Source organism: Colias croceus, chromosome Z (genome assembly GCF_905220415.1).
Source record: "Colias croceus chromosome Z, ilColCroc2.1".
In the NCBI taxonomy this organism is placed as follows: Eukaryota; Metazoa; Arthropoda; class Insecta; order Lepidoptera; family Pieridae; genus Colias; species Colias croceus.
In genome coordinates this window covers 7,076,425-7,089,505 of record NC_059568.1, presented here as the reverse complement: position 1 = coordinate 7,089,505, position 13,081 = coordinate 7,076,425, and the positions used below count along the sequence as shown (strand labels likewise).

Sequence of the window (13,081 nt, the reverse complement as noted above, 5' to 3'; positions counted from 1 at the left end):
ATCTGCACTCAGGTGGACAGCTTACAAGTGACGTCATAATGCTGAATCTTATTATTTTATGCTCTTATATCGTTCTAGATAGGTCACCTGGTGGGTCAAATGACCCATAATTTTTTGAAATTAAAATTAAAATTGCATTATGCAAAAATGACATACACGATCACGAAGGCCATAGCATTTTCACACAGTGAGTGAGTGGGATCGAACCCGTTTTCAAGCGTAATAGTTATTATAACCACTGTGCCAGCCAGGTGATCATAGCGATGCAGCTATAATCAAAGTAGTGTCCCATATTCAAAACTTCATACAAATCTGTCCAGTCTTTGATGCGTGATAAACGCATAAACAAATAGATGTGAATAACTTTCACATTTGCAGTGGAACTGTGGCAAATATTTTGTACAATATACAAAAACACATACCTAGGTATAAGAAATATTGCTTTGTTTTTACTATTGAAGTCTGATACCATTAGATAAACATAGATTGGTCGTTATGATATAAGTAGTCCTAAATTATTTTATTTTTCACTAGCTTGCCGCCCGTCGCTCCGCCTGCAGCGATATCTAAATTTTAAGAAATAATATCCTAATACCATTTTCGAGATCCACGCAATTCAGTGTGGAAACTGGTGCAGTTGGTTATGAGTTATTCATGTACAGACAGAAAGATAGACGCGGTAGATAACTATGTTTTATAATATTATATAGTGAGCTGCTACACGAGAGCTCTATTTATCCAACGCAATAATATGAGATTTGTGAAAGCTCATGAGGATGTGACGGTAACTGTTTCTCAACGAGGCAAAAACTGCAGCACTTATATTGATTAAACTTTATAGAAAAATAGCTACTTACGATTTGATATGAAAGGAAGAGAAATGAAGACAAAAATGTTGCAAGTGACATTGCGGCTAACAATAGTTAATTAGTATTAAAAAGTGTAATTAAGGTAAATATTTTTTAATGGTTAGCAAATTAAGTAAACTGCTTAATAATGACATTCCTTGCCCCCCTAGACAAGTGGCTTTCTATTAGCGTAACGTTTGATAGAATAGATTATGAATGTATGAGATTGACGTAAGCTGTCGATACATTTATCTACAGCTTATGTCAACTTTATTGTAAAGTAGGTTTATTTTACTTTACAACTGTTTTAAATTATTTGTAAACTCGTTTTACTAGTTTTTTGGTTTTATTGGCGATTTTAAAATAAAAAATAGGTATATCTAAAAATTGGACGATCTGTAAATGTGATCACTTTGAAAGCTTATCTCCATAAAAAGCTTTTTTGGCTTAATTTTATAACAAAAAGACATGCTTGATGCGTTTAAATACCTTCCTTTGAAATCCTTACAGTATTCTATTGTTAAGGATCTTAAGTTTCTTTTCATTTCGGAAAACAATATCACAGTCTTTTGTATTGAATTGTTCCTACGCGAGGCCCTACAGGTCGCCCGTATTGACTTGCCATATAACTTACTAGCTATATATGGTTATGTTGGTAAGTCCATGATAAGCTTTGTTTATTTTATTCGGAACCTTAAATTATACCAAGATATCTAACATAGTTTTATAGCGGTGCTTTACGGTGCTTGGACATTATGTTATCATACATTTTAGGTCTGTATCGTTTAGCCGCAGCCACCTAAATTCCTATACACTAACGTGTCAACAAACAACAACAGTCGTCGTACCGGTTTGGGCAATGCAAATGGAAATTCAAATTTTCGTATATATCCAAAGTCCATTAGCGGTCGCAATCACCGAACGGTAATCGACTGTTATTGAGCACTAAAAGTTGTTACTAAATGGGAAAGTCAAGCGTATGGCACTGTGGGCGGCACTTACTCTTGCCCTTAACGAATTCCGAGTGTTTGTGTCGGGCTGGTACGACATGGTGGAGGCGGTGAGCGCGGGCGGCGCCGGCGCTGGCAGCCAGTGCGACGAGGCACAAACACCACAACAAGGTACGCGCACCGATCATGCTGCGACATCACTCGCGTTGCACTGAACACAACCGACCGCGGCAAACTTCCATCGTGTACTGGCCCGCCCGGTTTCCGAAGTCCGCGCTGCGCGGACGCAGGTAAAGGTGTACGAAACTATAGAGCACTCGCCACTCCGCGCGTACAACCTTTTACCGCCAACATTTGTGTTTTGTTATTCCTATGTATGCAACATTCTTGGATATATTTATGTTTTCTAAGTATATGTGTCGTGCATGTTTATTTTTGCATTTTAGTGACCCAATAATAATTCTAAATATTTGTATTTATGAATTCTGGATTTTCCATTGAGATAGATGTATAGATTTTGCTAGAATTAATATGACATATAGGTAGATAAAATATACATTGAAATATAAGATAAAATATAAATTTGAAATATAAATTATGGATTATACTTAATTAAAACGGGCATGTCTATTTCGGATTATATCTACAGACATTATAGTTCTGCCTTCTTACAAGCGCAGATAAACGTGAAGAAGGACGCAGGTATGCGCTGGAGTCGCTACTCTCACAGAAAAAGCCACGTAACAAAAGTTTAATAAGCTCGTATTGTAAGCCCGTGCCTGCACAGATACAAATAAAAATAATAATCGAACATGCAATAGGCCGTTATGAGCTTTTGTAATGCTTTCAGTGATCAAGGTGAAATTATTCGTTGCTCTATAACCATATATTGAATACATATGCGCTAAAGAAGGTAAACACGTATATAAGTAAATGTAGATTTTCAAATAATAATATAATGTCAAGATTTAATTTTCATAAAATCTAATTATTAAATTCTTGGTTGTTGCAACGGCATACGAACGGCGCATAGTCAGCAGTTTGCTGTTAAGGCCGGGACGTAACACATTAAAACCTCGAAATGTATTTGTTTAGGATTCCCAGAAATTATTATCTCTTGATGAACTTAGGCCAGTGAGATGAAGCGCGCGTTGAACTCTTTCCGCAAGTAAAACTGACAACGATTTGATGAAACTGGAACGAATTATTCATAACTAGCTTACCGCCCGCAGCTTCGCCCGCTTTGTCTAAAACCTAATAAATTATATACTAAAACCTTCCTCTTGAATCACTCTATCTATTAAAAAACACCGCATCAAAATCCGTTGCGTAGCTTTAAAGATTTAAGCATACAAAGGGACATAGGGACAGAGAAAGCATCTTTGTTTGATACTATGTAGTGATTAATAATTAAAAAGTAGAAGTTACATTTAATTTTAATCCATTGATTGAATGTGCTGTACGGAATTAATAGAATTTAAAAATATTAGATGGATTTTTTCAATAATAGCGTAACCTTTCGTGACAATTTAAATTTTATTTAGAATGTTATTAGTTAATGTTATATTATTATATATTTAATTAATTTACCAACGCTAAGCTTAAAGCATGTGTTTCTTATAAGCTATTAAATCTCCATACAATTTTAACATCATATGTATATGCAACAAAAAACAATCATGACACCTCCAAACGCTACAACTGAAAATTCTTCACGATTCAAATAAAGTTCATTAGTTGTAGGGACGCATCGTGGTTTTTCAAGTCTCCAGTCAACAAAGGGACCACTTGACTGCATTGTGTTCGCACAATGACGTTTGATTTCTTCTATTGTGAAGCAGGTACTGGCCACTGTATGCTCTAGTGTTGCTTACCTGCCTCGCTAGTAACAATCCCAAGCTTTGTCTAATTCTTTTATTTGAGAGCGTGCTAAAACTAACTTAAACTTTATTTTGTACAACGTTGATATTTAGCTATCTTTGTAGTAAATGTATAACGAATTTGGTGTCGGGATTAAATAAAGTTGATTCCTAAGATGGAAGAATAACACATTACTTAACTTGAACCAGTTTAGTTTATTTGTAAATCATATTTGTGTAGGATTTAATGGTATACCTTTAGATATACATTTATCAAAACATAATATTGCCTTTTTGTTATAACAAACAACGATTATAAACAAAACAATAAAGTTGAGAGTTATTAAAAATATCATCTCTAACGCTGGGTCATTAATATAAAACATACAATTTTAATAGTTGTATTGGTATGTAAGCGGATTCCTGAACCCGAAAATATACCCCACTGTGACGGGGTAGACGGTGCGGTTCATCTTTATGATGTAGAGCCTCGTTCTGATTATAAATGGTATATTAAGTTTTCTTGTTGCATTTTTAAGATTCAATTTTGAATAAATAAATTTGTGCTGTCTGCGGTGTTGTTTTAGCCTCAAAACCTTACGTCAGGATATCAAATATGTCCGCATCTGCTACCCCCAACTGCTCAACGCTTCATATCAATAAGTTAGATACGGGTTATATAATTTATCACATTCAATCGATCATAACGAACAGGCATACCGGCAATCGAATCATTAGTACCTCTTATGTTGGTATACAAAAACGATGTTATAGCCTTAGTGCTTATAAAACCTACACCTAGTTTGTATAATAAATAGTTACTAGATGTTAAAAATGTTGATGTTTATTGTAATTCTGAGCATCAAAATATTGTTTAAACGCACTTAAATATTATCATAATCATTCAAAATGCACGTTTGGCCTCTGATCTTAAAAATGAACAAAGAATAGTACAATGTTCTGTAGATAATGAATACTGCCTCAAGATATGCATCCAGTTGCATGAGATCTTGACGAGCAATTCACATGGTAATGCCAAATATTCGTGGAATGATCGCTTTTAGCTTTAAACCCTGAAGCGACGCAGACGGCGACTCCGGTGAATAGAAAGTGCCTCGTCTGATTGTTATGTATAATATAATCTTGCATATTTAAACATGATTTTAAAAATCTTATTTATAAATTATTTTCATCGACATTTGAGTAAACTTCCAATATAGGTTTAATGTTCACAGTGGTTCACATCGAGTTTTAATCGGTCCAATTTCAGATATAGAAATAAGAAATATATTATGGCGTCTATAAGGGTATATTCAGTTCTGAAACTAAAATGATCTCAACAGATGCACTTTTGACATACTCATCGAACAAAGGGCTGGCTTGTATTCACACGCTCATAACAAAAGATATTTTTTGCGTTGGAAGATTCCGAACGAAATCTAAACGCGAATCACACTGTGGGAGCGAGCCTTATTTTGAAATGGACATTTTTTGGTGGAAAATAATTATACTTATTCGTGTTTCGGTTGTTTAGAAAGTATTTATAATAGTAGTTCAATAAAATTTTCATCCTTTCTAACATGAAAAAGTAATATTAAAATAGGGTTGTTCCATTTAAGTCTATAGAAGGATTAAGGATATAAAAGTATTAACTAGTATTAACAATAATCTCTAGTGGCCTCTACAGATAGTAATAAATCTGCCTAAACAAAAACTGCATTCCGCTACACCACTCGACGACTAAAATGGACGATTAAAATCAAAAACAAACTACAACTGAGCTCGCTTTTGTCTTACTCGTGTCTACAACAGGCTTTTATCTCCTGGACACCAAGCCACGAAAAAAATCCCGAAGGTAAAGTGGCGCGCAGGTAATACGCGCCATTTTGTTATATCTTTTTTATTGTTACTCTTTCATAGTTGTCAGTATGTTTTATTGCTTGTTCGATTTCGTGTTCAGATATAACTGCACTAATTAGAGGGATGTGGAATTGAATACGTATTAAATCAAATTAATAATGTTATTAGTACTTATTAGCATCTTGTGATTTATACAGGGTTACTTGTAAAACACCGGCAACCTCGCAGGACAAGATAGCTAACATTATAAGCAACAACATTTGTTCTACGACTTTTGATAATTTGTTAGATTTTATTTTCATACAAAAATAAATATTCATTTAATTTTCCGTTTGAATATTATATAAACTCTACGCCTCCCAAAAATTCTGTAAATAAGAAGCGAACGAGATGGGGAAGGGGGCGTCGCGTCGTCCATCCTATAATGAATAGAACATAGACTTACAAATGTTAGGAGAGTACAATAAAAGTTTAAAAAATCATTTAAAAATAATTTATTGCGTTATGCCAAAAGTCGTAGAACAAATGTTGTTACGTATGATGTTAGCTATCTTGTCCTGCGAGGTTGCTGGTGTTTTACAAGTAACCCTGTATAATTATAAACAAAGAGAATAATTCAGTCTATAAAGCCTCCAAATCTTCGTGAAATTGTTATGCGAGGAAAATGTTTTATTGAAATATCTAAATAATTAAACACTATTTGAATTTATTGTTAGCACATACCCATATGTTTTTAACCGACATCGAATAAAGTAGGATGTTATCAATTGGACTGTATTTTTTTGTGCTTGTTACTTTATTACTTTTTTTGAAAGTTGGTCTGTGGGTGTGTTTTTTTAAAGTGGTTTTTATTTAAAAAAAAATATTATTAAATAGACTTACCGTTTGTATACAGTAATATAATACATGTAACTTTGCTTCACTACAGAATGAGATATCTAATCAATATCTTTAAATAAATATAAAATCATTAAACAGCAAATATTCGTTAGTAACATTAAATCTGTGTACGCGAGATAGGAACGTTACATACAGCGAAGGTTGTGCCTAGGGTTATCGCGAGAATATTAACTGCTTTCCCTAAACAACTATGTACACTGATTCTCCATTTCATATATTGTATATAGGAAAATACATAATAATTTTAATATCGATCTATTGTTAATTCTGAAACAAAACGTCATGTATTTGCTCAAATTTATATAAATAATAATCGTTATAGAATTTTAATGATATAATGTGAGTACATAATGTGCATATTTATTGTAAATATTTAACTGTTGTGTAAATAAATCTATCTACGGTACACAGAGTGGTATTAAGAAATGTTATTTGCTTGGAACTAACCAAGTTGTTTGTACGATAAGAGAGTCACCTGAGATGATTGCTGATGATGCAATGTTTGTCTGACTTTTTCTTCATTAATTATAATGCATAATAAGACACTTACTTTAAAAAAATGTTAAATCTTCATCACACTTTAAGATACCATTTTGTCTAGTCTTGGAAGTAATGTAGAGCGCTAGCGCTACTTTCCTAATTTCTCTTTTAATAGGTATTAAATCAATATTAATTGTACATCAAAGGATAATGTTATTATATGGTAGTATTACATATAGTGATACATATACATATATGCATCAGTTACAGAATGCTCAGTTATTTTGTAAACCGCCACTTTGCTGTTACTAGGGCATAATGACATTGGCATTATTGATATTGATATTTAATGATGGCAAGTTAATTTACATTAATTATTTTAAGACTATGTCAATATAAAGTAAACATAAATTAATAGTAACGTAGGATTGTATTCATCAAGATAGGTATCTTATCGTGGCAGTTAAATAATGAAAGGTTAACATAAATATACAGACGCGATTTGAAGCTTTTCATTACAAACCTGCAAAATGGAGAAACTGAACCTTTGTGATATATCTGAGGTGTTGTCAGTGGAATTGATTGATAAAATATTTAAACTAAAGACTCATAGCCAAGACGACGCGGTTAAAATTGAAATATTGCGAGCTGGGCCTGCAGGAGAAGGATTACTTGGTGCCGTTTATCGAATTTATGCTTCAGGTTATCAACACAGCACCACGTTAATCGCGAAAGGACTAGTGCGAGATTTATTATTGAGAAAAACTTTACAATGCGCAAAATTTTTTGCTCGAGAAATATTGTTTTACTCGAAAGTATTACCAAAACTAGTGGAAATACAAACGTCGTTAGGAGCCAAGGAAAGAATACAAAATTATTTACCAATTTGTTTCTATAATTATTGCGACGGTAAAAATGATTATTTCGTGCTCGAAGACTTAGCAGAAAGAGGGTTTTCTTCGATATCACACAATCACACAGATGTAGAAAAAGCTGGCATATTGAGAGCCATAGCACATTTCCACGCTACTTCGATAGCTATGAGATTAAGGAATCCAGAAGTGTTCTATCAATTAGTGAAGCAATGCCCAGAATCTTATTATACTGAAGATAGAAGAGTATGGTACTGCAAGTATCTTAAATCTGCTCTTGATGTCGATAAACTGGTTATAGCAGAGTATGAAAATATCGATAGTATTTATTACAAGAAATTTATGAGTGTTTTTAACAGTGACGTTTATAAACAATTGATGGAAATTACCTCAACTTTGAGTGAACATCCTGTACTTAATCATGGAGATTGTTGGTCCCCAAATTTTATGAAATCCAAAGATCAAGTCGTTGTCTTTGACTTTCAGTTAATAAGGTTTTGTTCACCAGCTACTGATCTTTCTTCATTTTTGCTATGTAACCTAACTGGTAATCGTCGAAAAGATGACTTTGTAAAATCAGTGGACTTGTATCATAATTACTTGGGTTATTTTTTGCATGATATGAATTTAGATGTGAATAAAATATTCCCCAGACATGTTCTCGACGAAGAATTGAGAAAGTATGGGAAATATGGATTTTATACAAATTTGACATCAATTCCATTGATTGCAAGTGAAAAGTGTGACGTCATGAATACATTCGAAGAAATATACCGCGGCAAAGATGTTATTCCCCTGGAGGATCTGTGGAAGTTAACACCAATGAAAACTCGTGAACACAAACTGCGCTTAGTGAATGCATTACACGTAGCTGTTGATTTGGGACTTTTATAAAGCATATTTTCATTATCAAACTTTTTTGCGTTAAAAGTAGGTACCTAAAGTTTTATTAAAAGTTAAAATTAAGTTGCTAAGGTTTTTAAAGTATTAAAATCTTGTAAACGAGGGTTTCAAATGTTGAATACATAGTGACTACTCTATATGCCACTTAGGTGAATAAATAAGATATCACCTAATTATTGATGCAGGTCACATCGTTTTCTTAAAAACAACGAATTAAAGGTAATATTATTCTAAGACGTGTAACCGTACGCAAAAATTGGTAGCAAATATGTCTCGACACAGAATTTAAATGCGATGATTTCTTTGTATTTATACATATTTAATCAAGTTGCGTGTCTCTAGGCGAAATTCTTTAAATGGACAAAGGTGACATTGAATATAAATAAGCAGCGCTACTTTTACGAAGTCATTTTTCAAACAATATAAGAAATTGGCTGACCGTTAGTTTTTTTATTGAACGTTGCCTTTACATATTAATAACAAATGTATTTGTTAAGTAAAAATAAAGTAAGAATTCCTATCTTAGATCTTATTGATTAGGTAAAATAACTTTTATAATCAATGATTTGTGGCGTTTTCATGTTGTAATAAAAATGCGTGTTTGTTCAAAAGGCAAGTATCAAGTTTGGCTGTTTCGAAAACATTGACGCATGTAAATAATAATAAACAATAGAGGGCAAGAGGTAGAGGGCAACCCGAACTAAAGGAGACCTGTGTTTCTTTGTACAATGACTTTTTGGGTCAGTACCTACCTGTTAATGTTTACATTAATTATGTATGTACTCAAAGAACAGAGTTCGTTGAGGCCCGCGACCGTTGATTAGAATAATATGTACTGTAATTCACTATAATTTGTACAATTTATGAAAAATCGTGTCATGATGAATTTAAAATATCGATTTAATTTAAAAAAAACTTTTTTACTCATGAAACCTTTTAAATCTATTACTGTATAATAGCGGTAAAAACGGCTTGCTCGATAAATTATGTCTTTACAGCCTTTTTAAAGATTTTACATTCACTTAAATACGTTAAAAGTTAACATTCTTTACATTGTATTTATGCTTATAATGAATGCCTACCTACCTGATTCAAAGAAAATTCTTAAATTTTTCAAACACCGAAACTCAGTGTCTAAATACTTAATTAGACGATTCATGCATTTCGGCAAAATTTTGTTTGCCTGGCGCCGCGTGCTAATTTATCATTTAACATATTTCTTTATAAACCCTTTTTTTTGTGAAACGAGCTCTTAATGTTCGCCTCAAAACGATGAGTGCGGCACCGTTTCAAAATAATTTATCTTGTTTATTTTAACAGCCTTGTTTTAAAATTATTCTGAGGTTTTAAATGCACGGATAATTATTGATACTTAGCATGCTCCATTAAGACGAACCGTCGCACGGTGACACTAACACCGAATAAAAAGAATCAACATCTTTCATTCGACGGCACTTTGAATATCGTAAGAGGCTACCTCCAAAAAGCAGATAACGTCTCAAGATTTAAAAAAAGTCGGACCCATTTTGTGAACAGGTTGTAAACGATCTTGTAAGCGATGTTCAAACGCAAAATGATGCAACAAATAAGTAATTAATATTCTTTCAAAGGATTTTATGTTGATGAAATTTATTTTCATATGTGACGATTAAAAATAAGGTACCTATGGTAACTTTATGTTCTTCGGGACAAAGATTAATAAGAATATATAGCATTATTTTGTATTAAATTTATAAATAATACCATTACATCATTTGTTCATTAAAATGTTACAACAAAGCGATTTATAATACTGATTTACCTCCGGTAACGACTCGCCTACACGTCGACCCTAAGCTGATTCATATAGTGAGGAAAAAACTTATAGGACCATGTGTAATTACGAACTAAAACTAGTACAAGTGAATATTTACTCATGATAGTGATATTTAAATTTGATTTATAAAATAATGCCCATTTGTAAATTATGTTTCTGTCATTATTTAATTTTTATAAACGAAAGAGAGCAGATTATTTATTTTGACCTAATATTACCTTTATTTCATATACCTAGGTATTACATAAATTGATTAGAAATTATGTTGTTGTCAAGATAATATCCGAAACCCATGTTGTTGTGTAAACTATGTTTATTTTTATATCTTACAGGACCAGCACTATACAGTTTAATTTATTCAAAAATATATTTTTAAAATAGCAACGCTTTTAAGATAGATCACTAGACAATCGAATGATGGACTACAATGAAAAATGCGATACATTTATTTTGCAACTAAATGACATCATTAAATCAACACATAATGACGTTGAACAGGTTCTGTGATTGTTGTTGGAATAAACAGTAATATCAAGGTTCTAAACGTTTCCCAATAATCACTAGCGGTCCGCCCCGGCTTCGCCCGTGGTACATGTTTACGTTTTCTCTCCATAAGAACCATCCTCGTACTTCAAGGAATACTATAAAAAAAGAATTAACGACATCGGTTCAGCCGTTCTCGAGTTATGCGCTTACCAACAAATTTTGCGATTCATTTTTATATTATAGACTATAATATAAGATCATAAGTCGTTAAAATAATTCGCCTAGTTTTCTAAATTTTCTAAGCAGCCAGAACATAGGTGCTTAAAAAAACAAAAAGAGCTTAGATACCTACATTATATAAACAACCTCCTTTGTAGGATTATCAGTTAAAATATGAACGCTCAACACACGTGCTTACTTTATCAACCTTTTTGAAAGCCTCTTCTAAGAGCTTGGACACGAACACGATTCGAGCCTGTAATCAAACCGCTCTAAAAGTCGGGATTGGGACATTAGAGGCTATTAGTGTACCTAAAACACTTACACATGCCGTTCCTTTTATTCGTTTTATTACTTACTACACATGTATTTTGTCCTCCGCGTCCATCTTAACATGATATTTAATAGTTACATGAAAGGGTATTTTTAAATTTACATCGTCTTTTTCATGATTCGAATGTTATTCTAGAATCAAGATGCTGTATAGAATTTATAATATTGTAACGCGATTTAAATTCATCTGAACACCCTTGTGAACATCTTGTGAAACTTAGAGAAGTTTCACAAGACTAAAAAGTAAAAGTTTCCTTATAAGATAAATTTATTATAACTATGTACATAATAAAAAAGTTATAGTAATGTGTTTTTTGTTGCATTAGTTGGTTATGGTTCTCAATAAATATTATGTTCTATGTTTTTTTTGTTTGCGAATTACTAGAAGATTTATTTTTTACGAAATAAATATAGAGGACAGAGGATTTCCGTTAGCGTGAACTCATATCTATTATAAAGTATCGTAAACAGGCACACAATAACACCAAGATTTTTATTATCAGCGTCATTACTAATACTAACACTCATTCATTCATATAAATAACAAGTTGTAAAAAAATGTAAAAAAAGAATGGAATGAAGGAATTTCCACGTTCTTGTGTTACTGTTAGCATATTTATAAGATAATAATATTCGTACTTAATAAGTAGGTACTAGTAAGTTCCTTGCCTTACTGAATGCTGTGTACACTTATGTGTACATAATATATTTACTTCAGCTGTTGTATTATAATGAAACACGTTATGTACTCTTTAATAATGAAATTAACTGTGACATTGAATTAAAAAAAAAATAGTGGGTTTTTCGGAACGCTAAAATTTTATATTTACTAAGGTATTAAAATTTAAGTGGTTATCTATATTTTATTTTATAACCACGCCAGTATTAGTAGTATTTCAAATAGGTGGTTATTCAGTCTAATTAAATGAAAGCAATATATTGACGAGAACGTTGGCGAATTGAGTGTTTTAATTCGGCCAACAGAAAAAGCGCGTCACTCAATTTAATTTATATCGTGAATTCGCATAAATTAATTTTGTTAAATTTAAATTACAAATGTCATGTGTATGATAGTAATCAAAAACTCGGAACATTATACACGATGACATGTAAGGAGTATAAGTAGATGGAGAGATAAAGTTTGTGGCAGATCCATAAAAATAACAGAATTTCATTAACTAGCATTAAAAATGTATTGTTTACTGTCGCAAATAAATGAAAAATGAACAGGAACGACTATAAACTTCAATTTCCATCAAGCTCCAAATATTAACGGCTTTATATTATATTCAACATAATATATCAAAACATCTAGATTTTCCAAACTAAGCCACTATACAGGGTGTCCCACTATTGGTATACTAAGCGCGAAGGGGCTTATAGTTTTGCGTACACTGATCACGAAAATAATACTTAAACAACAAAATTACATCAAAAAATGTTTGCTAAATTTTTCCTGAAAATCCATGTTCTTTTCTCTAGCTTCGCGCAGCCGGCACATACCGTTTCGCTAGTGTGAGCATTTTGTCTTTAAAAACATAATCTTAAACGATAG

The 13,081-nt window shown here is 32.4% G+C and overlaps 2 protein-coding genes across 3 annotated transcripts in view; one reads left to right on the top strand and one right to left on the bottom strand.

Annotated features, from left to right (window-relative positions):
- Positions 1-13,081, bottom strand: part of LOC123704916 (epidermal growth factor receptor) — a 73,633-nt gene that overhangs the window by 10,447 nt on the left and 50,105 nt on the right. The window contains exon 1 of one of the 2 annotated variants that reach the window (XM_045653406.1): positions 1,851-2,032. The exons of the other annotated variant lie outside the window; for it this stretch is intronic. Coding sequence (XP_045509362.1) covers positions 1,851-1,986 — 136 coding nt within the window. The 5' untranslated portion in view covers positions 1,987-2,032. Of the gene's footprint in view, positions 1-1,850; positions 2,033-13,081 lie in introns of those variants that run through there. 2 annotated transcript variants of the gene reach the window in all.
- Positions 7,398-8,735, top strand: LOC123704917. Its single transcript, XM_045653408.1, has one exon. It carries the CDS (start codon positions 7,428-7,430, stop codon positions 8,661-8,663), a length of 1,236 nt encoding a protein of 411 aa, XP_045509364.1. The 5' UTR covers positions 7,398-7,427; the 3' UTR covers positions 8,664-8,735.